The following is a 27,235-nucleotide window of genomic DNA, read 5'->3' on the forward strand; positions in this document are numbered from 1 at the left end:
TCTAATCCCAAACTATTCTCCACCTTCTCTTCCCTCCTCATTCCTCCTCCACCCCCACCTCCCTCTTCCCTCTCCGCCAGATGACTTTCTGGCTGCCTTTGAAGGAAAGGTGGCTACAATCCGGAACTCCTTCGCCCATCAGTGAGCTCCCCAACCCCGGGACAAACCCACAGCCACACTGACCTCCTTTGAGATGCTGGAGGACTCCGATGTATTACAGCTCATCACTCTCATCGTGCAACCACCTGTCCACTTGACCCCATCCCATCTAAAGTTCTCCAATCCATTTCAGCAGTTCCTTCCCTATCTGTCCTCTATTGTTAATTCCTCTCTCTCCTCTGGTCATGTTCCCTCTGATTTTTAAGATGGCTCGTGTTACCCCACTTCTCAAAAACCCACCTCAGACCCCTCCGATGTAACGATTATCGACCCTATCGCTTCTACCCTTTCTGTCCAAAACCCTTGAACGAGCAGTTCTTAAACAACTAACCTCTTTTCTCCATCAGAACAACCTGCTAGACCCTCACCAGTCTGGCTTCCTATCCGGGCACTCAACAGAGACTGCGTTCCTAGCTGTGACGGAGGCACTTGCCACTGCAAGAGCCTCACGCCTCTCCTCTGTCCTGATCCTTCTTGACCTGTCTGCAGCTTTCGACACGGTCAACCATAAAATACTCCTCTCCACCTTGGCTGGGATGGGATCGCCGGGACTGCCCTGTCTTGGTTCACTTCCTATCTTGCAGATAGGACCTACCAAGTCACCTGGAAGAGGTCTGCCTCTGCTTCTCATCCACTTGTTACGGGAGTGCCGCAGGGATCTGTACTGGGTCCTCTGCTGTTCTCCTTATACACCAGGGCTGCATTTCCCAGAGTCTCCTTAGCGCTACGTGCGTCATAAGGTATACCTTAAGCTCTTCCTTTAGGTCTGGAGCTGTTTCCCAGCGTCTCCTTAGCTAAGGTATACCTTAATTAAGGTATACCTTTAAAAAGGTGGTCTCAGGCACTCGTAAGCTGTCCCTTAGCGCTGCGCTCCGGTAATCCTGTCACAGTTTTGCCTTATTATGCCAACATTTTGCTTTTCAAATCGACAGTTGTACTACAGTGCGCATCTAGTAGCACATCGGCATGCGAAAATGAGTTTAATATTAACTTTTCGAAAAGTAATTATCCAATCAACGTGTCTGTGCATAGCATGTCGTGAGAATGTTGTTGTTTTACCTGTCTATCCCCATCATGATGGTAATTAAGTATAGGGCCTATCCACGATACTAATCCAATTTGTGAAAAGAAAAAAAAAGTTTTTTTTAATTTATACGTAGTGGCGCTAACTTAGGATATGGCTGTTCTGACTGCATACCCTGTAGAAATTAGTTCGTTTGTGTGTGAGTCAATGATCACACTGACTTGGAACAAACCGCCGGTTTATTAAGAATATAAAACCTGTGTGTGCAAAAACAACGTTGAGTGAGTCTACTTGCATGACCGAACTAGAGCACGTTGATTGGCCTAGCCATAAACACACATACAGGTACAGTGGCTCATAATGGACAAACATAGCCAAATGATCTACATCCCCTTCCTTTAGCTCACACCTCCTATATAAAACAAAATAGCACTGGGTAAATATCAACATTATGGAACATTTTTCTTACCATGTTGTTTTACGATTTTCGGTAAACAACCCAATAATGATATTCTTGGTTAAATTTAAGATTATCCAACAGCAAATTAAGGTGGATGAACAAATCACTTTAACAGGTAGACCTATTCATAAGGCACCCGGTATAGAATTCATCATGATCAATTTCCACAGACGCGCTTTTGCCTTTCATCTACGATTATTTTTGCATTGCAGAGAAAAGTTCGCTGGAATCAGTGCAGTGCAGTGATATGCTGCTACAGTTGCCTATATATTGTGTGACAAAAACAAATTAACATTAGACCTTTGTTTCAATAAGAACAAAATAATTCACCCATATGTAGCCTATATCCTTTTCCCTGGGCTTCCACGAAGTCCCAGACTATGGCTTATATGTCCCGATTGATGCTTTTTATTTTATCCTTTGTAGCCTATATGTACGTATTTATTGAAACTATTCCAAGGTCTTGTCTTAACACACTCTTAAAGAGATTAGCAGATGATCTCTAGTAGGCATAGCTCCCTCTTCTGCAATATTAGATTGTAAAATGTAAAATGTAAAATGATTATGACAACACTTGTTATATTAAAACGTCACAAGCCTTTACAAGTGAGACAATCGATTCGCTTGGCATCGATTGATAAACTTTTCAGCACCACAGTGAAGGCCAGCTCCAACTTACGATGTACCTTTGAGGTGTCCCTTAACAGTTGCCTTAAGGTATAGTCCGGGAAACACTCGTAAAAAAGCGGTTTCCCTTTGAAAGGTATACCTTAAGAACCTTCGTAAAACGTTAAGGTACATCGAAACTCGGAAACGCAGCCTCTTAGTTCAGTTATTAATTCACATGGCTTCTTCTATCATTGTTATGCAGATGACACACAACTCTTCTTTTCTTTCCCCCCCTTGGCCACACAGGTCAATGATAAGATCTCTTCCTGCCTGGCTGACATCTCCACCTGGATGGCCAGCCACCATCTGAACCTCAACCTCAACAAAACTGAGCTGCTCTTCTTCCCGTGCAAGACCTCCTTACTTCGTGAGCTCTCAATCACGGTTGATGGCACCACAGTGACTGCCTCTCACTCTGCCAAGAGCTTGGGGGTGGTCCTGGATGACCAACTGGACCTCAAGGAGCACATCAAGGCAACATCACGGTCCTGCAGATTCCTTCTGTACAACATCAGAAGGATTCGACCATACCTGACGACGCACTCCACCCAGCTGCTCGTCCAGGCTACGGTGACCTCTCGCCTTGATAACTGAAACTCTCTCCTTGCAAGCCTGCCAGCTTGTGCCATGCAGCCACTTCAGATAATTCAGAATGCCGCTGCCCGACTCATCTACAACCTTCCCAAATTCTCCCACGTCACTCCTCTGCTGCGATCACTCCACTGGCTACCGGTCGCCGCCAGGATCCGGTTCAAAGCCCTGACCCTTGCCTATACTGCTGCCAACAGGACAGCCCCCATCTACTTGCAGGACATGACTCGCTTCTATGTGCCTGCTCGACCACTCAGCAGGGCGCCTTGTAGCCCCTCCCACCCGCCCAAAGGGATCACATTGCTTCTCCACCCTAGCTCCCCAGTGGTGGAACGAACTCCCCGTCCCTCTCCGAACCTCCCCCTCACTACCCATCTTCCGCCGTGGCCTGAAGACTCATCTCTTCAGACTATACCTAGACTAACCACCACCACGCTGTATATTTCACTCTTTATAAAAAAAAAAATTTAAAAAAAATTTAAAAAAACCCCCCTTTCATGTCACTTGTTACATGTTGCCCCATCCCAGCACCTTTTGGTAATTTGTATTTGTCCTAATACTGTAGCTTATTCTTCTGCCTAGTTGGCTTTGCAGAGGTTAGGTCAGAATAGTGTTCACTGTGTGCTTGGCTAGAAATAGCTGTACAAAATAAGTATTGTACCTTACTGAACCTGTGTTCAGCAGTTGTCTATGACTATGATATGCACTTTTTGTACGTCGCTTTGGATAAAAGCGTCTGCGAAATAAATGTAATGTAATGTAAACTCTTGTCGAAAGAATTGTCTATTTCAAACTCATTAATGCTTGTCTCAAATATTTTTGGAATTTGGCGCAATGTATGTTTAAATAAATAATGTAAAATGTTTATTGCTCATGAACTGTTCTAGATGAAAACTGAACATTTTGTTGAACTTGCACTTTTTTTCCATTTCTCAATTTTGTTGTTGGTAAACTGCAGGTTGGAAAAATATTTTGGTCTTTCCACATGCCCTTTGTCTTTGAGGCACCGTCAAATTCCACCCCACACCGTTCTGCGCCCTTTAGCAACCAACTCCAAGCTTGCGTTAGGCCAGGATAAGCCCAAAGTCATTTAGGAAGGAGCTCTGGTGAAGTGTTGGGGAGGCCCTGATGAATGTTTGCTGGTTTGCTCTGTCCACAGGCACTGGTGAAGTGTTGGATCTCGGATTTAGGCAGAAGGACTCGATAGCCCTGTGGAGCGGCAGGTCTGGGGTGGGCGTGGCCTTCTTGTACCGTCTCTCTGAGAGGGACGGCCCGAGCGTCCGGAAGGGGAGGCTGGCAGGCCCCCCCCTGCCTCTGCCGGGCCTGAGGCCTGGCTCCCCGTATGACCTGGAGGTGGTGCCAGAGTGCGAGGGTGGCGAGCGTGGAGCTCCAGCTGTGCTCTACTTCATCCCAGAGGAAGTCCCTGGCAGTGCCCCCAACGATGCCCCTGGAGACATCCTGCTACCCAGAGTTGTTGACTCTGCAGACCAAACAACAGATCACCTCGGTCAGTGTTAAAGCAGGCTGGTACTGATTCGGTCAGTGTTAAAGCAGGCTGGTACTGACTCGGTCAGTGTTAAAGCAGGCTGGTACTGACTCGGTCAGTGTTAAAGCAGGCTGGTACTGACAGACCTCCTTGGTCAGTGTTAAAGCAGGCTGGTACTGACAGACCTCCTCAGTCAGTGTTAAAGCAGGCTGGTACTGACAGACCTCCTCAGTCAGTGTTAAAGCAGGCTGGTACTGACAGACCGCCTCTTTGTTTTGAAGTTGGCCTGAATTATCTTATTAAAGGCTTGCGTATGTGGTTGCATACACAGGTGCAAAAATTTGACATTTATTCATAACCATGGACTCTGGTCAGGCCCACGATAGGTCTGTGTCCTGAAGGCTGGTAACATGGGCTGGTTGCAGAAAGCTTTCATTCAGACACATTTTTACATCAGTGTTTGTGCCCCTAACCCCCCAACTGTAGGACTGCAGGTTCACCTCCCCAGCCATGAAATGTTCCTTGTTGTGCCATGGACAATGCCGCCATCGCTGGAGGATCCGAGGGCAGAAGCTCGAGTCCTGCTGGAGGGCATTATTAAAAGCAAGGTGGGTCCTGTTCCCGGGTCCTAGCAGTCATTGCCGCTTATCCCACCGTTCTGTTTATAGCGTTTTGTAGTACATGTTTTCACAGCATTATTTTAGTTGAACTTTTATCACCTTCAACAAAATTGAAAACAATCACTTTTGATAATCACTGCTGGTGTTTTTACAAATCTCAGATTAAGATTTGATCAGGCTAAAGTTTGCCTAAAATCCTGAAATGGACGGGCCCTTGTGCACCCCTGCTGTGGTTTGTATGAGCGAGACTATCCTCCTCTCACTTCTTCACTTGGGACAGGCCTCTGTTAGTCACCTGGGCACCTGCAGTCAGCCTGTGCCAACTGTGCACGATGGACCAGCTTTACAATTTTCTTTTTGGTTTCCATTTCCTTTTTACCAGCTGCAGAACTTACTGAGTAAGTTCTGGCCAAAAGCGGAGGTGCAGCTGATCTCGTTTGAAGACAGCGAGAGGAAAACAAAAACCAAGATCACTTTTGAAAGCTTTGATGTTTCCAGCCAGGATGGGGTAGTGATCCTCCGCCCTGAGGAGCAGCTGCAGCATATTATCTCTCTCGGCCACGCCCACATCACCGTCACAGACGACAGCATCTACTGGGACGGTAGGTGCGAGACATGCTGGGGGATTTGTGTGTGATGGGTAGCTGACAGAGGAATATTGGCTGTTCTGTTCCCAGTGAAATAAAACCCTTGAGACTGTGTGTGTGTGTGTGTGTGCATGTGTGTGTGTAAGTGTTGGTGGCAGTGCAGTATAACATTTTTCTCCAAGGCTGTTGGTTCAAGGTTGTAGAGTGTCTGTGAAATGCCTGGACAGATAGACAGACAGCTCATGCGATGCAACATTGTTGTAGGGTGGGCATGGTGGCATAGTGGTTAGCACTGTCGCCTCACAGCAGGAAGGTCATGGGTTCGAATCTCAGGTTGGGGTCTTTCTGTGCGGAGTTTGCATGTTCTCCCCGTGTTCGCGTGGGTTTACTCCGGGTACTCCGGTTTCCTCCCACACTCAAAGACATGCATGTTAGGTGCGCTCCTGCAGGTGCCCTTGACCAAGGCCTCAGAACTGGAGTTGGTCCCCAGGCACAGCACAGAGAGGCAGCTGCCCACTGATCCTAGGTAACTAAGGATGAGTCAAATGCAGAGGACAAATTACCCCATGGGGTTCAATAAAGTATATCATCTTCTATATAATGGTGAGGAACTCCTAAACACTGCTGCCATATAACAATCCAGTCATGCTGAGGAGGCTCAACTGGTTTCTCCTGAGGAGGGAGTCATTGCCACATTGAGGGGAATGCAGGGTATCCCAGGCTCAGTAAAAACTGTGGGAGACGAGGTCTTCTCTCACCTCATGACAGTGAGTCTGGTGTCCAGAGGCTATAGCAACGCCCAGCATTCACATACTGTGTTCTCTGTGTGACTGAGTGGAGCAGCAGTAGGGGTGGACGGTATGACGATATTAGATTGTGAACGATTAAAATGTCTCCACGATCTGCCTTTCCAGAGAGATCGGGTGTGAGGTGGTGGCACCTCACACGCATTGGCTCTGAGTTAATTGTCCCTGATGAGGGGCAGGTGTGGGAGTCCTATATCTAGCCCCTGGTTTCTGGGGTTCAGCGCACACTCATTGTTTGTCATGTTCTTGGTGTGTAGGGGTGTAAGAATCTGCAGAAGCTATTGCATTGATCCTATCTGCAAGATTTGATCACCATTTAGTTTCTTCTCTGAGCTGATTATCTCAGCGCTGTGGAGGACATTTTGCCCTCGTCTCTTTAGTTTTCCTTTTGTTTTCTACCCGCCGGGCTGCGAGTGTCATTTTTCTTTTGTAAGTTACTCCACTCTGTTTTTCTAGTGGGGTTTGACTTTCTGGGTAGTTGCACTGCAGCGGTGTTTCGTTTCTTTTAGTTTTCTGAGTCCACTGACAGAAGCTTCAGTGAGTGGAGGGAGCAATTATTTAGCTCTCTTTATTATTTGGTGTGTCCCCTGTCCCTTTCTATCGCTCGGCGGTTTTGTGGTTACCCCTCGGGGTTAACTTTTAGATCCCCTCGGTCCGCAATTGCGTCCCACCTTCCCCAACCGTGACATCGGGAGTATCGGGCTCCACTGAAACTGCACATTCTATCAGTTGCTCTGACAACGCTCATACACAGCATCCAACGTTGTTTTCTCAGCCAAACCTAAAATCACACTCTTCACTAGTTCCTGTTGCGCCTCCCCTAACAGACACACCAATAAACCAATAATAACAAACAGTAGCGCCTTGGATTTATTTTCCTCCCCCTTTTTTGTCTGACATCATAGTTGCATGGCTGACACCATGGAGGGGTTGGTCCCTAAAATTTTTTTTTGACGTCTGTGATATGGAACTGGTTTGGGTTTTCCAAAACCGACACGGCGCGAAACACCGTTATTTGCAAAGTTTTCAAAGAAAATGTTCGCACATCGGATGGCATCACGACGAACCCTTTTAATCACCTCAGGAGAAAGCACCCCAAAGAGCACGCGGAAAGCCAAACAATCAGGGGGTCTCACGTGAGTGCCTCAGGCACAGCCACGCAGCTAGAGGCTAGCGGTAGCGGTACAAAGCCAAAACAAACAAGTGCAGAAATGCACTTGATTAAAATCTGGTACTTTGGCCCAAATGGTCTCTGTTATTCTTTTTCTTTTAGGTTCTGTTTCCTTGAAGGGCAATATTTTCTTAAATAGGGATATTAGTTTGATTGCACTATTCATTAACGTGCAAAATAGTCTTAAAGGAGTACCATGGTGATTTTCACACTTTCTCAGTTTTATGTGCTATTTGCACAAGAGGCATTGAAGAAACACAATGAGCAAAGTATTAAATATGTCCGTTCTGTATTTTTGGAGAAATATGCGTTTTAAATTCATCGTCCTATTTTCAACCGGTTGAGAAAGTTGTCATTTTGCTACGTCACTAATACAGTAACTACTCCCATTTCCACGCCCCGTAAAGAAATCTGACAGCACACACCGTCCTGCTGTTCAGACAATGCAAATATTTGACTAACGTTAGGTTCACTTAAATTAGAGTGCCTTTAGATTATTTCTGGTTATATTAATTTAGCTAGCTAGCTAACGTTAGCTAGCTAGGAGGTTTGCTTTCATAAGACAATGTTATCGATAACGTTAGCTTGCTAGTTTGCTTTTATGAGGACGCTATAGTTGTGCTTTTATCTTAACTTGGCTAGCTAGATATCAAAAATTATAATTGGATATAAGTCAACGTCCTTACCTTAGCTATCTACCGATACTTGATATACTAGCCCTACTAAGCTAGCTAGCTTGTGAAAATTCAGTCTCCCAAAGAGAGTGCGTATCATGGGGGTAGCTATGGAAACGGGGCACGGTCTGTCAATCATAGCTAACTGACAGTTCTCATTACCACGCCCAGACGGTTCGGGTGAATTTTTATCGTGGGAAATTTAGGCTTAGAAAAATACGTTTTAAAGTGCATTGAAATGACTGAAGAATTAAAAAATTATGCACATTTGTTTTGTTGTTGCCTGAAGACAACTGGGAAGTGTCACGTTCAACCACCATGGTACTCCTTTAAAAACCAACATGAAAAAGAATCGTGATCATATCGTGGATCGTGATCATTCCTGAAAAAAATTGTGATATGATATTTTTGCCATATCGCCCACCCCTAAGCAGCAGTGTACTTGTGTTCTCTGTGTGACTGAGTGGAGCAGCAGTATACTGCATACTTGTGTACTTGTGTTCTCTGTGTGACTGACAGTATACTGTGTAACCCACAGACCCAGATGAGTGTGACTCCCCCGCCCTGAACAAGTGCAGCTCCAACTCCGTCTGCATCAACACCCTGGACTCGTTCACCTGCGTGTGTGAGCCGGGGTACTACAGCCTGAGCCCCATCCTCAGCCCTGCCTGCCACGGTATACACGCACACACACACACACGCACACTCACTCACGCACACTCACTCACTCACACTCACTCACTCACACACACACACACACACACACACACACACACACACACACACACACAAACTCTCTCACACACACACACACACACACAAACTCACACAGACACACACACACACAAACTCTCTCACACACACACACATACACACACAAACTCACACACACGCCTGCTGCTCTTACACACATGCACACACCCTGTGTGGTTTGCTGCAGTTTGCTGTGTCTGTTTCTGTATTACTTGTAAAATGGCAGCATTGGCATAGCCTAGCATTTCATGCACTTTTGTAAGCAATGAACCAAAGGCTAATCAAAACTGTCTACATAATGCCACTAAAGAACATCATGTCTTAACAGAGAAGGGGATGTTCACGCTATGCCTGAAGGACCATGTATCTGGGGGCATCTCCAAGCCTTTCCTCATCCACTACTTTGGCGGGAATGTGACTGTTGTTCTCAATGATGGCCGCTGCTCCATCAACGAGACGGACAAGTTTTATTATTACAGGATAACTGGCGCCCCCTTGCAGTGTGGAGGCCAAATGCTTGTGAGTACCGGCACCAGATCCAGGTCATGTACACAGCTGGTGCATTCTGGGAATGCACACCATCACAAAACTGATTCACTAAACCTGGCATAGCAAGCTGCAAATGCTACTGCTTCTTCCTCCCTTCAGACAATGATAACACCCTTTACTCTAGCAGACCTCTCCATTCAGCACCCCTCACTACCTCTACCTGTCCCATCTCTCCATTCAGCACCCCTCACTACCTCTACCTGTCCCATCTCTCATTCAGCACCCCTCACTACCTCTACCTGTCCCATCTCTCCATTCAGCACCCCTCACTACCTTTGCCTGTCCCAAGGTCCTCACTGAGTACATTTCCAGCTTAGCAGCGTGTAACACATCACACTGGGTATTATGAGTGTGTAATGCCTTGGGTGTGTAACATCACACTGGGTATTATGAGTGTGTAATGCCTTGTGTGTGTAACACATCACACTGGGTATTATGAGTGTGTAATGCCTTGTGTGTGTAACACATCACACTGGGTATTATGAGTGTGTAATGCCTTGTGTGTGTAACACATCACACTGGGTATTATGAGTGTGTAATGCCTTGGGTGTGTAACACGCTTTCTGCTCATTTAGATTAACAGGACGCATGTGGAGTTGAGGAACGCGCTGACTGTGACGCTCAGCAGCGGGAGATCCATCACACGGAGGGACCTGAAGGTGCTGTGGACCTGTGCCTACCCGCTGCTCCAGACCAGCACAGCCCGCATGAAGCCTGGTCTGGACTGGTGAGAAACACACCCCTCTCTCATTCAGCCATCCAATCAGCATCCACGGCAGTAGCATGAAGGACATTAAGCCTCAAACTAGCATTTTCAGTAGTTATGCATGTACAACTGTAACAGAGCCTGGGCTCAATGAAAATGCCTTAGTCTTTGTTAGCACTAAGGCTAATCTAATGGCATGTGCGGTTCTTTATTGGTGTGTCATAATCCAGCCTGTTTGTTTGTCTGTTATTCCATCACACATTGTTGGTCATACATTTCATGTGCTGGTACTGTGGTTTATTTTTTAGCACATTGCTATTTAAAAAAACAAATGTGCTTTTCTAGGAAATCTAGTGGACGTGGACACGGATGATGTGTTTGCTGTGTGTTCTGCTCTGCTCCTCTGCAGGGTTACCTCTCACAGTGTGGTGCAGGTGAATTCGTCCCGCCTCCTGGAGATCAGCATGGCCTTGTACAGTGACTCATCTTACGCATACAACTACACTGGCCCTGTGGAGCTCCCTTCTGCAGAGCAGCTCTACATCCAGGTGACCCTGCACTGTGAGAACAGCCTGGCCTACAACATGAGCCTACAGCTGGAGTCCTGCTGGGCCACACAGACCGCAGACCCACAAGAGGAGAAGAAGGCTTTTTTCCTGAAGGGGGGGTGAGTTCTCTCATATTGAGGGCGGAGGAGGGGGTGGGGAGTGGGGGTGGGGTTGAGTTCTGTGTTCCTGAGGGGGGTGGGGATTATTTATCTGTTCCTCAGGGTGGTGAGTTCTCTGCTCCTGTGGGGATGAGTCCTGTTCCTCAGGGTGATGAGTCCTCTGCTCCTGAGGGGGGGTGTGAGGGGGTGAGTTCTCTCTCTTTTCCTTTACGTTTTGTCTGTGATTCGATTGTTGGGTTGATGCTGCCTCATTGTAATCATAATTAATTGCCAGTGCCTCAAGCTCTGCTGACATGTATGTGTAGTATTTGTCTCATTAACATGTACTTTTAAAACAGTGTATGAATAAGTTTTTATTGTACATGTGTGATAACAGTAGATGCCTTATAAAAGGCTTTATTTTGGAGGCCTAAGAGTGCATCAGTGGTAGGTTGCATTTGATGCCCAGGCTGCCAGTTGAATAGCCCTATTACAGATAACATTAGGATTGCACTCTTTATACCAAAAACATGAACCTGGGTAATTTAATGGCTTTTGTTTTTTTTTAAATGTCATTTTTATTCTTCATATTATATTTTGGTAGCAATTTCTGGTTTTATTATTTCTCTTTCTGTGTTTGGGGAAATTTTGCCTTTTAATAAACTTTTCACAGTGGTAGATCGCTTATTAGGGTGACGGTATTATTATCCGACTTGCTCGTTGGGAGCAATTAGGGGTTAGGTGTCCTGCTCAGGGACACTTCAACACGCCCAGGGTGGGGGATCGAACCAGCAACCCTCCGATTGCCAGACAAACGCTCTTACCTACTGAGCTATGTCGCCCCATAAAAAACTCTAAACAATCAAAGTGTTAAACAATCCTGTCCTGTTTGACCTAGAGGCTATTTGGGTCCGCACAGTATTCCATATTGAAGGTTTGGTAATTGTTCTTTGAAGCTATATTGTCATTAGAGTATGTGCGTTGTGCTCCTAATAAATTTCAATGAGTGTGATGGGGGATTTTGTTCTAAAGGGGGTGGAGGTAAATGACAGTAATACAGGACGCTTGGATGTGTGTGAAAGACTTTTATTAGGCACACAGCCCATTATCCTTTCAGCTGCCCAAACGACAGAACCTTCCACTGGTACCTCCAGAGCAGTTCCCCTCAAAGGAAGAGGTTCTCTGTTCAGATGTTCACCATGTCTGACCACTCCCACATCTACCTTCACTGCCTGAGCAGAATATGCAGCCAAGATGAGAACTGCACAACGGTAACTCCCCACCACTGCAAACTGTAACACAATGGTAACTCCCCACCACTGCAAACTGTACACTATGGTAACTCCTCACCACTGCAATCTGTACACAAAGGTAACTCCTCACCACTGCAATCTGTACACAAAGGTAACTCCTCACCACTGCAATCTGTACACAATGGTAACTCCCTGCTGTCACAAACTGCACCTTCGTAAATTCCCGGGAAGCCATGCTGTGCTTTGAGTAAGAGGGACCCAGCCACCTCATCCTCAGGCTGGGCTTTGAGTAAGAGGGACCCAGCCGCCTCATCCTCAGGCTGGGCTTTGAGTAAGAGGGACCCAGCCGCCTCATCCTCAGGCTGGGCTTTGAGTAAGAGGGACCCAGCCGCCTCATCCTCAGGCTGGGCTTTGAGTAAGAGGGACCCAGCCGCCTCATCCTCAGGCTGGGCTTTGAGTAAGAGGGACCCAGCCGCCTCATCCTCAGGCTGGGCTTTGAGTAAGAGGGACCCAGCCGCCTCATCCTCAGGCTGGGCTTTGAGTAAGAGGGACCCAGCCTCCTCATCCTCAGGCTGGGCTTTGAGTAAGAGGGACCCAGCCGCCTCATCCTCAGGCTGGGCTTTGAGTAAGAGGGACCCAGCCGCCTCCTCCTCAGGCTGGGCTTTGAGTAAGAGGGACCCAGCCGCCTCATCCTCAGGCTGGGCTTTGAGTAAGAGGGACCCAGCCGCCTCATCCTCAGGCTGGGCTTTGAGTAAGAGGGCTGATAACGATGGGTGTGTTTGAGACGGGTCAGCCAGCAGCCTGGCCTGAGAGCTTCCTGTGTTCACTGCCAGGGATGTGACAGGCCTCATCTGAGCCCCAATCTGTCAGGACACACCCCTTTACTGACCATGCATGTGTTTACATTACACAATATTAATAAAACCTTGGGGTTGCTTTGGATAAAAGCATCTGCCAAATAAATGTAATGTCATGTAATGTTACTATCATTGATAAACAGTCAATACATGGATGGTGTGAACTCTCTCAGCCCACGGGGGGTTGAGTGACGGAAGTCCAGAAGAACCAGAGCAGGGAGACTGAGGTAGTGATTAACAAAACGTTCTTTAATGATGGTAACGAGTGGGGGTAAAGGTAGGGGGAGCCAAAAACAACAAAAATGTCTTCCCGGTCGGGGTATCGGTGCTCCACTCCAGGTATTCACTCGGTCTCCTTCTGGAGGGAAACAAGAAGCACATCGGTTAGGGGGGCGGGGCTTGGTCAGTCCGGTCCGGGTCCGGCTCCTTCCTCCAGGTGTCGACTGGTGCTCCTCCCGGCTGCGAGGGGGTGTAGGGGTGAAGGTCTCCCTCCCCTGTGTGGTCGCGCTCCAACCTTCTCCCAGCTCCAGCCCTGAGAGGTCCCTGTCGTCGCACCCCGGTCACACGGTCCCCTGGACTCACGGTTGCTCCGTTACACAAAACAGTTTATAAGTTGTCACACCTATTCCTCTACGTGAGGAGAGAGTGGCCCACGGCCGCTTACGGTCTCTGATCCAGGTGCAGAAAGTCGCCTGGTGTAGCTCCTCCGAAAGCCCCAGCAGCTCTCTCTTCCTGTGTTTGTGCTGGTCTATAAAAGCCTGCCTGCTCGTCAGCGCAAGCAGCTTCAGTGGCGCCGGCAGCCAATCTAACAAGCAGTTGCAGGTGTGCAGCAGAGTGGAAAATTCCCCTTACCTTCCCTCTGCTGCAGCCCTGTCCATGGTGCTGCCTGGTGTCACCTTAGGTGTTCTGTCTGGTGCTGTCCAGGGTCCTGAACGTCTCCAGGCTGTGGTTTGGTAAGTACCGCCCACTCACGACTTTTCCCAGCAGCCGCCGGTGTCGATGGGCTCGGCCGTCTTGGTGGTCACGTGGGAGCACCGATCAGTGATCGGGGCGCCACATACCCCTTCCCTCAGCTCCATGTCGTTACCTGGAGCGCCTGACCATAGACATTCCTCCCGTCTGGACAGGGCGTCAGCATTCCCGTGGAGCTTCCCAGCTCGATGTTCCACCCTGAAGCGAAAAGACTGTAGCCCCAGAAACCACCTAGTAACCCGGGCATTACTATCTTTATTCACTGACATCCATTTGAGTGGGGCATGATCAGTGACTTAGTACAAACTCCCTACCCAGTAAGTAGTATCGCAGCTTGTCCATCGCCCATTTGACGGCTAAACACTCTTTCTCTACTGTGGCATAGTTACGCTCATGAGTTAAGAGTTTACGGCTGATGTACGTTACCGGATGCTCGGCCCCCTCCCGGATCTGTGAGAGCACGGCTCCTATCCCCACCAGGGAAGCGTCCGTTTGGAGCACGAATGTCTGATCGAAGGCCGGAGTCACCAGAACCGGTTCGCTGCAGAGGGCTTGTCTCAGGGTTTCGAAGGCGGCGTCAGCTTCTTCCGTCCAGCTGACTCGGTTGCTTCGACTCTTGGAGGTCAGGTCATGCAGGGGGGCTGCTATGGCGGCAAAATTGGGAATAAACTGACGGTAATACCCCACTAGGCCCAGGAAGGTTCTCACCTGCTTCTGCGTCTGGGGCTTGGGCCACGTTGCGATGGCTTCCACCTTGGTGGGTTGGGGTTTCACGCACCCTCTTCCAACGGTATAGCCTAGGTAATCCGCCTCCTCCAATCCCAATCGGCACTTGGTCGCGTTGGCCGTCAGGCCTGCCTCCCGGAGGGCCCCCAGCACCGCCTCTAGCCTGCCCAAGTGGGTTTCCCAATCCGCACTGTGGACCACGATGTCGTCCAGGTACGCCGCCGCATACTTCTGATGAGGCCGGAGGACCTGATCCATGAGCCGCTGGAAGGTAGCCGGGGCTCCGTGGACCCCAAACGGTAGGACCCGGTACTGGAAGAGGCCATCCGGCGTCACGAAGGCAGTCTTCTCCTTAGCCTGGGGGTAAGGGGGACCTGCCAGTACCCGCGGGTGAGGTCCAACGTGCTGAGGAACCGAGCCGGTCCCAGCCTCTCGATCAGCTCATCCACCCTGGGCATGGGGTAAGCATCAAACCGTGAGATTTCGTTTAGCTTCCTGAAGTCATTACAAAACCTCAGGCTACCGTCGGGTTTGGGTACAATGACTATGGGGCTGCTCCATGAACTGCGGGACTCTTCGATGACCCCCATCTCCAACATCCGCCTGACCTCTTCCCGGATGGTATCCCGCTGGGCCTCGGGGATCCGGTACGGCCTCAGCCTAACCTTCTTCCCGGGTTCTGTGGCGATGTGGTGGGCGATGATGGAGGTCCGGCCTGGGAGCTTTGAGAACACATCCCTATTTCGGTCCAGGAGTTCTCGTAGATCTTGGATCTGGTGGCCCGTCAGCTGCTTCCCCAGCGTCACCTCGGGGGGGTCCTGTGGGGAGACGTGAGCAGAGAGGGCCTGTGCCTGCGGGGGTTCAGCTTCATACCAACGTTTTAACAAATTGATGTGGTAGATCTGGGTGTGGCGGCGGCGTCCCGGTTGGCTCACTTTGTAGTTGACAGGCCCGGTTTTTGCAACCACCTCGTAGGGCCCATGCCATTTAGCCAGGAATTTACACTCATGGGTTGGGACCAAGACCATCACTTTATCACCCGGCTGAAATTCTCTCACCTGTGCTCCGCGATTGTAGACCCGGGCCTGGGCTTGCTGTGCCTGCTGCATGTTCTCCCGGACCATGGGCCAGATCCGGGACATCCGTAGGTGCATCTGCTCCACGTGCTCGATGACCGTGCTATGTCGCGAAGGTTGGCGCTCCCATGTTTCCTTAGCCAGGTCCAACAGCCCTCGGGGTCGCCGCCCATACAGCAGCTCGAAGGGTGAAAACCCGGTAGACGCCTGAGGTACTTCCCGAATGGCAAACATGAGGTAGGGTAACAGCTGGTCCCAGTCTTTACCATCTGTTTCAATCATTTTCCTCATCATTTGTTTCAAGGTGTGGTTAAACCGCTCAACCAGCCCGTCGGTCTGTGGGTGATAGACGGACGTCCTCACCTGCTTCACCTTCAGCAGGCCGCACATCGCCTTTAACACGGTGGACATAAAGCAGGACCCCTGGTCCGTGAGTATCTCTGCCGCAATACCCACCCGGCTGAACAGCAGGAACAGTTCCCGAGCTACCGCTTTCCCCGTGGCAGTCCACAACGGGATGGCTTCCGGGAACCGGGTAGCGTAGTCCAGGATGACCAGGATGTATTTGTGCCCTCGGCTGGACCTTGGAAGGGGGCCCACGATGTCCATGGCGATGCGGTGGAAGGGGACCTCTATGATGGGCAGAGGGATCAGGGGGTTTTTATACTTTACCTTGGGGCTATGGAGCTGGCAGTCAGCGCAGTGGCGGCAGTATTCCTCGACGGCCCTCTTCACCCCAGGCCAGTAGAACCGTTCGATGATGCGCTCATACGTCTTCTCAGCTCCCAAGTGGGCCCCCAGGAGGTGGGTGTGGGCGAGGTACAGGACCTTTGAAATGTACGTCTTGGGGACTAACAGCTGGTGGACTCTCTCTTCCTTGACCCGGGACACCCTATATAATAACCCCTGCTCAATCAAAAATAGGGGGGTTGTTTCACTCACCCCTGGTCGTGGCATCCCATCAATCTCCTGGACATCCCTCCAGGCCTGCGTCAAGTTCCAAAGCGGCCCTGTTCCCCGGTCTGGCTCCCCGGCTGTGGGGCGAACTCGGTAAAAGTCTCTTCTGAGCCCACCTCCTCCAGGCCGACGGGTTCTCAGCTACGGCCTCTGATGCGGTGGCGGTGGTCTCCTTAGTACTGGCGGTTGGCTGCCTCCCCTCTACCACAGCATCCGTCGGTCCGGCCTGGTCTTCCCCAGAGAGGCCCGCCCAGGCCGGTTGAGCACCCCCGGCGGTGTGCTGGGGCCGCCTCTTCTGGGGTCTGCGCCTGCCCTCTGGTTCGAGGTTCGCCGGGGACTCCTTCCAGTACCTGTCAAACACAGCACAATCCCGGCCCACCAGTACAGGAACGGGCAGGTTCTCTACGACTCCTGCCCGGACGGCCACCGAGGCTCTGGCGGTGGTCAGCACAATGTCAGCCGTGAAATATTGCTTGGTGTCCCCGTGAATGCAGGCCACGGCGATTGCCTTACCTCGGGAGACCCCGCAAACTCCGGTCGGATGAGGGTCACCATGCTTCCTGAGTCAAGTAAGGCCTCGGTATCCCGTCCGCCGATTTTTACCGGAAATGTTGGGGCCCTGGCTCCCTCATGTGCCCAGCAGGTGGTGATGTACCGGCATGGGAACACCGGGTGCTCTGACGTATCTGCGGTGGGCATGGGCTCATCCCGGTGGGCAAGCCGGGCAAGGTGACCTTCCCTTCCACAGGTATAGCACCTGCGTCTTTCCGTGGGTCCCCTAGGGGGCGCTGTAGGGTGTCCGAGCTGTCGCGGCTCCAGGGGTTCAGCCATTCTCCGGGCCGGGCTTTTCTCCACCCTGGATCCCCCGGTCGTCCCTCTTCCTGTGTCGGGTCGGCTGGTCCGCAGCATCTCCTGCGTGACCTGGTGATTTTCCACCAGAGCAATTAACAGTTCTAGCGTTCGGGGCCCTGTTGTGCAACATACCTCTTCGCGTCAGGGGCAGTGCCCGGATGCACCGGTCCAGCACCACTCGATCCAATAGGGCGGGACCATCTCCTTCCAACAGCCAGCTCCGGGTGATGCGGCTCAGGGCAGCCACTTGGGCTCTCGCTGGTTGGCTGGGGCTGTAAGCCCACTGGTGGAAGCGCTGGGCTTTGGCTGGCAGGCTATAGCCATACTGAGCCAGAATGGCTGCTTTAAGGTTGTTGTAGTTCGCGCCTCGGCATCGGTCAGGTCCCGGCAGGCTTTCTGGGCCTCCCGATCAGAAATGGTGCCAAGATGGCCCCCAGTCTCCCCGGGCCCAGCCTTCTCGGTGGGCGGTGCGTTCAAATAGCTCGAGGTATGCTTCTACGTCATCCTCGGGGTCATTTTGTCAATACATCCCGCGGCTTCAGTTTGTTCTCTGATGTGCGGGTGACCAGGGCCACCATGGCCGCCTCCAGTGTCTTCTGGGTCTGTAGCACAGCCTTGATAGCCTCCTCCATTTTTTTTTTTTTTTTTTTTTTTTTTTTTTTGGGAGCTGGTTTCTACCTGGTTCCGTCAACCCGTAGCGTGGATTTAGAGTGCCCGCGTTCTCCACCAATTGTGAACTCTCTCAGCCAACGGGGGGTGAGTGACGGAAGTCCAGAAGAACCAGAGCAGGGAGACTGAGGTAGTGGTTAACAAAAAGTTCTTTAATGGTGGTAACGAGTTGGGGTAAAGGTAGGGGGAGCCAAAAACAACTAAAATGTCTTCCCGGTCGGGGTATCGGTGTCCACTCCAGGTATTCACTCGGTCTCCTTCTGGAGGGAAACAAGAAGCACATCGGTTAGGGGGGCGGGGCTTGGTCAGTCCGGTCCGGGTCGGCCCTTCCTCCAGGTGTCGACTGGTGCTCCTCCCGGCTGCGAGGGTGTAGGGTGAAGGTCTCCCTCCCTGTGTGGTCGCGCTCCAACCTTCTCCCAGCTCCAGCCCTGAGAGGTCCCTGTCGTCGCACCCCGGTCACACGGTCCCCTGGACTCACGGTTGCTCCGTTACACAAAACAGTTTATAAGTTGTCACACCTATTCCTCTACGCGAGGAGAGAGTGGCCACGGCCGCTACGGTCTCTGATCCAGGTGCAGAAAGTCGCCTGGTGTAGCTCCTCCGAAAGCCCCAGCGCTCTCTCTTCCTGTGTTTGTGCTGGTCTATAAAAGCCTGCCTGCTCGTCAGCGCAAGCAGCTTCAGGTGGCGCGGCAGCCAATCTAACAAGCAGTTGCAGGTGTGCAGCAGAGTGGAAAATTCCCCTTCCTTCCCTCTGCTGCAGCCCTGTCCATGGTGCTGCCTGGTGTCACCTTAGGTGTTCTGTCTGGTGCTGTCCAGGGTCCTGAACGTCTCCAGGCTGTGGTTTGGTAAGTACCGCCACTCACGACTTTTCCCAGCAGCCGCGGTGTCGATGGGCTCGGCCGTCTTGGTGGTCACGTGGGGAGCACCGATCAGGGATCGGGCGCCACATACCCTTCCCTCAGCTCCATGTCGTTACCTGGAGCGCCTGACCATAGACATTCCTCCCGTCTGGACAGGGCGTCAGCATTCCGTGGAGCTTCCCAGCTCGATGTTCCACCCTGAAGCGAAAAGACTGTAGCCCCAGAAACCACCTAGTAACCCGGGCATTACTATCTTTATTCACTGACATCCATTTGAGTGGGGCATGATCAGTGACTAGTACAAACTCCCTACCCAGTAAATAGTATCGCAGCTTGTCCATCGCCCATTTGACGGCTAAACACTCCTTCTCTACTGTGGCATAGTTACGCTCATGAGTTAAGAGTTTACGGCTGATGTACGTTACCGGATGCTCGGCCCCCTCCCGGATCTGTGAGAGCACGGCTCCTATCCCCACCAGGGAAGCGTCCGTTTGGAGCACGAATGTCTGATCGAAGGCCGGAGTCACCAGAACCGGTTCGCTGCAGAGGGCTTGTCTCAGGGTTTCGAAGGCGCGTCAGCTTCTTCCGTCCAGCTGACTCAGGTTGCTTCGACTCTTGGAGGTCAGGTCATGCAGGGGGCTGCTATGGCGGCAAAATTGGGAATAAACTGACGGCTAATACCCACTAGGCCCAGGAAGGTTCTCACCTGCTTCTGCGTCTGGGGCTTGGGCCACGTTGCGATGGCTTCCACCTTGGTGGGTTGGGGTTTCACGCACCCTCTTCCAACGGTATAGCCTAGGTAATCCGCCTCCTCCAATCCCAATCGGCACTTGGTCGCGTTGGCCGTCAGGCCTGCCTCCCGGAGGGCCCCCAGCACCGCCTCTAGCCTGCCCAAGTGGGTTTCCCAATCCGCACTGTGGACCACGATGTCGTCCAGGTACGCCGCCGCATACTTCTGATGAGGCCGGAGGACCTGATCCATGAGCCGCTGGAAGGTAGCCGGGGCTCCGTGGACCCCAAACGGTAGGACCCGGTACTGGAAGAGGCCATCCGGCGTCACGAAGGCAGTCTTCTCCTTAGCCTGGGGGTAAGGGGACCTGCCAGTACCCGCGGGTGAGGTCCAACGTGCTGAGGAACCGAGCCGGTCCCAGCCTCTCGATCAGCTCATCCACCCTGGGCATGGGGTAAGCATCAAACCGTGAGATTTCGTTTAGCTTCCTGAAGTCATTACAAAACCTCAGGCTACCGTCGGGTTTGGGTACAATGACTATGGGGCTGCTCCATGAACTGCGGGACTCTTCGATGACCCCATCTCAACATCCGCCTGACCTCTTCCCGGATGGTATCCCGCTGGGCCTCGGGGATCCGATCGGCCTCAGCCTAACCTTCTTCCCGGGTTCTGTGGCGATGTGGTGGGCGATGATGGAGGTCCGGCCTGGGAGCTTTGAGAACACATCCCGATTTCGGTCCAGGAGTTCTCGTAGATCTTGGATCTGGTGGCCGTCAGCTGCTTCCCCAGCGTCACCTCGGGGGTCCTGTGGGAGCGTGAGCAGAGAGGGCCTGTGCCTGCGGGGTTCAGCTTCATACCAACGTTTTAACAAATTGATGTGGTAGATCTGGGTGTGGCGGCGGCGTCCCGGTTGGCTCACTTTGTAGTTGACAGGCCCGGTTTTGCAACCACCTCGTGGGCCCATGCCATTTAGCCAGGAATTTACACTCATGGGTTGGGACCAAGACCATCACTTTATCACCCGGCTGAAATTCTCTCACCTGTGCTCCGCGATTGTAGACCCGGGCCTGGGCTTGCTGTGCCTGTGCATGTTCTCCCGGACCATGGGCCAGATCCGGGACATCCGTAGGTGCATCTGCTCCAGTGCTCGATGACCGTGCTATGTCGCGAAGGTTGGCGCTCCCATGTTTCCTTAGCCAGGTCCAACAGCCCTCGGGTCGCCGCCCATACAGCAGCTCGAAGGGTGAAAACCGGTAGACGCCTGAGGTACTTCCGAATGGCAAACATGAGGTAGGGTAACAGCTGGTCCCAGTCTTTACCATCTGTTTCAATCATTTTCCTCATCATTTGTTTCAAGGTGTGGTTAAACCGCTCAACCAGCCCGTCGGTCTGTGGGTGATAGACGGACGCCTCACCTGCTTCACCTTCAGCAGGCCGCACATCGCCTTTAACACGGTGGACATAAAGCAGGACCCTGGTCCGTGAGTATCTCTGCCGCAATACCCACCCGGCTGAACAGCAGGAACAGTTCCCGAGCTACGCTTTCCCGTGGCAGTCCCATAGCGGGATGGCTTCCGGGAACGGGTAGCGTAGTCCAGGATGACCAGGATGTATTTGTGCCCTCGGCTGGACCTTGGAAGGGGGCCACGATGTCCATGGCGATGCGGTGGAAGGGGACCTCTATGATGGGCAGAGGGATCAGGGGTTTTTATACTTTACCTTGGGGCTATGGAGCTGGCAGTCAGCGCAGTGGCGGCAGTATTCCTCGACGCCCTCTTCACCCCAGGCCAGTAGAACCGTTCGATGATGCGCTCATACGTCTTCTCAGCTCCCAAGTGGGCCCCCAGGAGGTGGGTGTGGGCGAGGTACAGGACCTTTGAAATGTACGTCTTGGGGACTAACAGCTGGTGGACTCTCTCTTCCTTGACCCGGGACACCCTATATAATAACCCCTGCTCAATCAAAAAATAGGGGGGTTGTTTCACTCACCCCTGGTCGTGGCATCCCATCAATCTCCTGGACATCCTCCAGGCCTGCGTCAAGTTGGGATCCTGCAGCTGCGCTGTTCCAAAGCGGCCCTGTTCCCGGTCTGGCTCCCGGCTGTGGGGCGAACTCGGTAAAAGTCTCTTCTGAGCCCACCTCCTCCAGGCCGACGGGGTTCTCGGCTACGGCCTCTGATGCGGTGGCGGTGGTCTCCTTAGTACTGGCGGTTGGCTGCCTCCCTCTACCACAGCATCCATCGGTTCGGCCTGGTCTTCCCCAGAGGCCCGCCCAGGCCGGTTGAGCACCCGGCGGTGTGCTGGGGCCGCCTCTTCTGGGGTCTGCGCCTGCCCTCTGGTTCGAGGTTCGCCGGGGACTCCTTCCAGTACCTGTCAAACACGGCACAATCCCGGCCCACCAGTACAGGAACGGGCAGGTTCTCTACGACTCCTGCCCGGACGGCCACCGAGCCTCGGGGGTGGTCAGCACAATGTCAGCCGTGAAATATTGCTTGGTGTCCCCGTGAATGCAGGCCACGGCGATTGCCTTACCTCGGAGTCCCCGCAAACTCCGGTCGGATGAGGGTCACCATGCTTCCTGAGTCAAGTAAGGCCTCGGTATCCCGTCCGCGATTTTACCGGAAATGTTGGGGCCCTGGCTCCCTCATGTGCCCAGCAGGTGGTGATGTACCGGCATGGGAACACCGGGTGCTCTGACGTATCTGCGGTGGGCATGGGCTCATCCCGGTCGGGGGAAGCCCGGGCAAGGTGACCTTCCCTTCCACAGGTATAGCACCTGCGTCTTTCCGTGGGTCCCTAGGGGCGCTGTAGGGTGTCCGAGCTGTCGCGGCTCCAGGGGTTCAGCCATTCTCCGGGCCGGGCTTTTCTCCACCCTGGATCCCCGGTCGTCCCTCTTCCTGTGTCGGGTCGGCTGGTCCGCAGCATCTCCTGCGTGACCTGGTGATTTTCCACCAGAGCAATTAACAGTTCTAGCGTTCGGGGGCCCTGTTGTGCAACATACCTCTTCGCGTCAGGGGGCAGTGCCCGGATGCACCGGTCCAGCACCACTCGATCCAATAGGGCGGGACCATCTCCTTCCAACAGCCAGCTCCGGGTGATGCGGCTCAGGGCAGCCACTTGGGCTCTCGCTGGTTGGCTGGGGCTGTAAGCCCACTGGTGGAAGCGCTGGGCTTTGGCTGGCAGGCTATAGCCATACTGAGCCAGAATGGCTGCTTTAAGGTTGTTGTAGTTCGCGGCCTCGGCATCGGTCAGGTCCCGGCAGGCTTTCTGGGCCTCCCGATCAGAAATGGTGCCAAGATGGCCCCCCAGTCTCCCCGGGCCCAGCCTTCTCGGTGGGCGGTGCGTTCAAATAGCTCGAGGTATGCTTCTACGTCATCCTCGGGGGTCATTTTTGTCAATACATCCCGCGGCTTCAGTTTGTTCTCTGATGTGCGGGTGACCAGGGCCACCATGGCCGCCTCCAGGGTCTTCTGGGTCTGTAGCACAGCCTTGATAGCCTCCTCCATTTTTTTTTTTTTTTTTTTTTTTTTTTGAACTGGTTTCTACCTGGTTCCGTCAACCCGTAGCGTGGATTTTGAGTGCCCGCGTTCTCCACCAATTGTGAACTCTCTCAGCCCACGGGGGGTTGAGTGACGGAAGTCCAGAAGAACCAGAGCAGGGAGACTGAGGTAGTGATTAACAAAACGTTCTTTAATGATGGTAACGAGTGGGGGTAAAGGTAGGGGAGCCAAAAACAACAAAAATGTCTTCCCGGTCGGGTATCGGTGCTCCACTCCAGGTATTCACTCGGTCTCCTTCTGGAGGGAAACAAGAAGCACATCGGTTAGGGGGCGGGGCTTGGTCAGTCCGGTCCGGGTCCGGCTCCTTCCTCCAGGTGTCGACTGGTGCTCCTCCCGGCTGCGAGGGGGTGTAGGGGTGAAGGTCTCCCTCCCCTGTGTGGTCGCGCTCCAACCTTCTCCCAGCTCCAGCCCTGAGAGGTCCCTGTCGTCGCACCCCGGTCACACGGTCCCCTGGACTCACGGTTGCTCCGTTACACAAAACAGTTTATAAGTTGTCACACCTATTCCTCTACGCGAGGAGAGAGTGGCCCACGGCCGCTTACGGTCTCTGATCCAGGTGCAGAAAGTCGCCTGGTGTAGCTCCTCCGAAAGCCCCAGCAGCTCTCTCTTCCTGTGTTTGTGCTGGTCTATAAAAGCCTGCCTGCTCGTCAGCGCAAGCAGCTTCAGGTGGGCGCCGGCAGCCAATCTAACAAGCAGTTGCAGGTGTGCAGCAGAGTGGAAAATTCCCCTTACCTTCCCTCTGCTGCAGCCCTGTCCATGGTGCTGCCTGGTGTCACCTTAGGTGTTCTGTCTGGTGCTGTCCAGGGTCCTGAACGTCTCCAGGCTGTGGTTTGGTAAGTACCGCCCACTCACGACTTTTCCCAGCAGCCGCCGGTGTCGATGGGCTCGGCCGTCTTGGTGGTCACGTGGGGAGCACCGATCAGGGATCGGGGCGCCACAATGGATAGACCGCAGTTTAAAAAGACCATATAATACATGTTCACACTAAAACCACCATCATTGCATAAGCCAACCGTTTTGAGTGTTCAATATGTGGTGACCAAATAACAGGTATTTTTCAGTCATTCTTCTCAGTTCAATATTTATTTTTATTATCTAGATATTTACATTGCTCACTGTTTTTCTGATGCACGCAATTCAGTCCTTTCACTTTATCTAGTTTTCTCAGTGAGTTCTCATAGGCTCTTTTCTGAAGAATGGGAACAAACCCACCTCACACTAGTTCCTCCACTTCTACTTTCTGCGTGTTGCATAATTTAAATATTAAATCTTCCGTTAGCACAAGGTTTACAAATCTTGAATGTTAGAGAATGTGGAGAATATTTCAGCAATCATCCTACACGTTTGTTCGCATGCTGGTTAAACATTCCCCCTGTATCTATCTGTACAGAACTGCTCTCCCAGGCAAAACCAAAAGGTGAGAAGAGATCTACCGGACAAACTCACAGCTATTCTTTCAGCAGGACCCATCTCTGCAGCAAAGAGGAAACTGACAAACTGTGAGTGGAATGCTATTGACAAATGGAGTATACTGCTGTGTGTGTGTGTGTGTGTGTGTGTGTGAGAGAGAGTGAGTGAGTGTGTGTGTGTGTGAGAGAGAGAGAGAAAGTGTGAGTGTGAGAGAGTGTTTGTGTGTGTGCGCGTGTGTGTGTGAGTGTTTGTGTGTGTGTTTGTGAGAATGTGTGTGTGCGTGAGTGTGTGAGTTAATGAGTGAATGAGGTAGTGAGTGACTGACTGTGACTGTGAGTACATACATGTGTGCATATTGTAGTTTATTATTGTTTCCGCTACAAAAGCAGTGGTTCTAGTAAAAGCGGTAATATTTACAATTCACTATTTGGTTACTTGGAATATGTTTTCAACTAGCGTCACGTGGCTAGTTACAGCTATGGTTCAATCAGATGTCACTGATGGGCTGCATGCCTCAACTTGCATACGAAAAGAGAAGGGTTTGTTCTGTTTATTTAAAATAGAATAAGTAGTTAAGGGCTAGTTTGAATAGGTGGGCTTTCAGATATTTGCATTAAACAGCCAAATAATGAATCACTGAATGAATCATTGCATTTATATAGCACTTTTCCACAGGGTCTGGCCAGGGATTTTCGGCCCCCATGAAAAGATATAATTTTGGGCGGGATGGGGTTGGGGGTGGGGGGGGGGGGGAGGCTGGTAGAATCTGTGTTGTGATTGTTGTTTATACTGTGCTAGACTGAATTAGAATGTGTTGTGTGATTGTAGTAGAATAAATCAGAATGTGTTATGTGAGTGTAGTAGCATGGATCAGAATGTGTTGTGTGATTGTAGTAGAGTGGATTAGAATGCGTTGTGTGATTGTAGTAGAATGGATTAGAATGTGTTGTGTGATTGTAGTAGAATGGATTAGAATGTGTTGTGTGATTGGTTGCTTTTCTCACTCCGTGCAGGGCCTGGAGCCCAGATCATGCTATCAGTGGCCGGAGGATTGATTGGCCTCTTTTTTCTGACAGCACTGGGTGTGCGTGCAGCACAAGCTATAACACAGCGCAACCCCAGACATCAATAAAGTGTGTATACCTGCACTGTTTAGTCCGTCCTCTCTGTGCTACTGTACAAACAGCACTGTCCTTATTCTCCCTGTGTAATTGTGTACAGACAGCACTGTGTCCTTATTCTCTCTGTGTACGTGTGTACAAACAGGCACTGTTTCAAATACTGCAGTCTAGAGATAAGGCGGGCATCTGATTTTGGTGTCCTCCCCTCTAACTGACTCTCTGGTTGTGTTCCAACCTTTATGCTCTGTAACTTTGGCAGTGCGCCACCATGACATAGCTGTTCAATGCGTGAAATTTTTTGGTCAAACTTGTCCATGGTTTTACAGAAGATATTGTAGCCAATTAAGTGAACGTGCAGATGGTACATCATAATGCAGTGTATACGTTCGGTGAACGCTGGGTAGATGTGGTTGTTGATAAGTAATAGACAAATATTAGTGAGCAAAATAGCACAGTTCAGAAACTTGCTTCCAGTGGGGCTTGAACCAGGGACCCTGTGATCCATAGACCATGACATTGACCACTCAGCCACAAAGGACTAGCTGAGACTAGAAATGTTTTAGAGTAAAAAGATATGTCTATTTTGCGTGTGTATTTGAGATTTTGATTGGATCGTGTAGGCGAAGGATTGGCTGGTGTTGGTAAAATGTCCAATGGGGAGACATTTTGTGGGTGGGCTAGGTGGCAGGAAGCAGGAGGAGGAGAAGGAGAAAACACAAATCCCCTTAGTTTGGGGCTTTGTTGTGTGGACGTGTGAAGTTGTTTACGAATTCTGTCTGTTGAAATGGGGTCAGAATGTACAGAAATGAATGTTTTTAAGGGTTGAGTGTCTCCCCTGCTCACTACCCTCCACTGGCTGCCTGTTATAGCTTGCATCAAATTTGAAACATTGGTCCTAGCATACCAGGCAGTCAAGGGATCAGCCCCAGCATACCTCCACAAGATATTCAAACCCTACATGCCAGCCAGATCCATCCGTTCTGCTACCTCAGGACGCCTAGCACCTCCCCCTCTTCGCACCTGCACTTCCAGAACACGTCTCCTGTCTGTTCTGGCCCCATGATGGTGGAATGACCTCCCTGTGGAGGTCAGAACAGCTGAGACACCGACCCATTTCAAACAACGACTGAAGACTCACCTCTTCAGGCTGCACCTCTCCCCATCCCTCCCTACCCCCCTGTAAATGACTGTAAGCTTAGGGTTGTAACTAGGCAGCTGTTTCGTAGGTGACTTAGGTGCAGTAACTGTCTTAACTACTGCTTGTATTTTTTCCATAGACTGCGTTGTTGCCA

General features: G+C 51.4%; 2 protein-coding genes across 4 annotated transcripts in view; both read left to right on the forward strand.

Moving 5' to 3' along the window:
• The window catches only part of LOC135246023 (uncharacterized), a 37,583-nt gene extending 11,613 nt beyond the window's left edge, over positions 1-25,970 (forward strand). The window contains exons 6-15 of the mRNA XM_064319515.1: positions 4,063-4,410; positions 4,876-4,997; positions 5,392-5,611; positions 8,786-8,923; positions 9,329-9,519; positions 10,125-10,276; positions 10,665-10,922; positions 12,019-12,172; positions 24,803-24,911; positions 25,836-25,970. Of these exons, the coding sequence (XP_064175585.1) occupies positions 4,063-4,410; positions 4,876-4,997; positions 5,392-5,611; positions 8,786-8,923; positions 9,329-9,519; positions 10,125-10,276; positions 10,665-10,922; positions 12,019-12,172; positions 24,803-24,911; positions 25,836-25,954 (1,811 nt within the window). The 3' untranslated portion in view covers positions 25,955-25,970. The remainder of the gene's footprint in view (positions 1-4,062; positions 4,411-4,875; positions 4,998-5,391; positions 5,612-8,785; positions 8,924-9,328; positions 9,520-10,124; positions 10,277-10,664; positions 10,923-12,018; positions 12,173-24,802; positions 24,912-25,835) is intronic.
• Positions 1-27,235, forward strand: part of LOC135245720 (protein NLRC3-like) — a 111,258-nt gene that overhangs the window by 24,042 nt on the left and 59,981 nt on the right. The gene's annotated exons all lie outside the window — the stretch shown is intronic.

This window comes from Anguilla rostrata, chromosome 19, assembly GCF_018555375.3.
Source record: "Anguilla rostrata isolate EN2019 chromosome 19, ASM1855537v3, whole genome shotgun sequence".
Taxonomy (NCBI): Eukaryota; Metazoa; Chordata; class Actinopteri; order Anguilliformes; family Anguillidae; genus Anguilla; species Anguilla rostrata.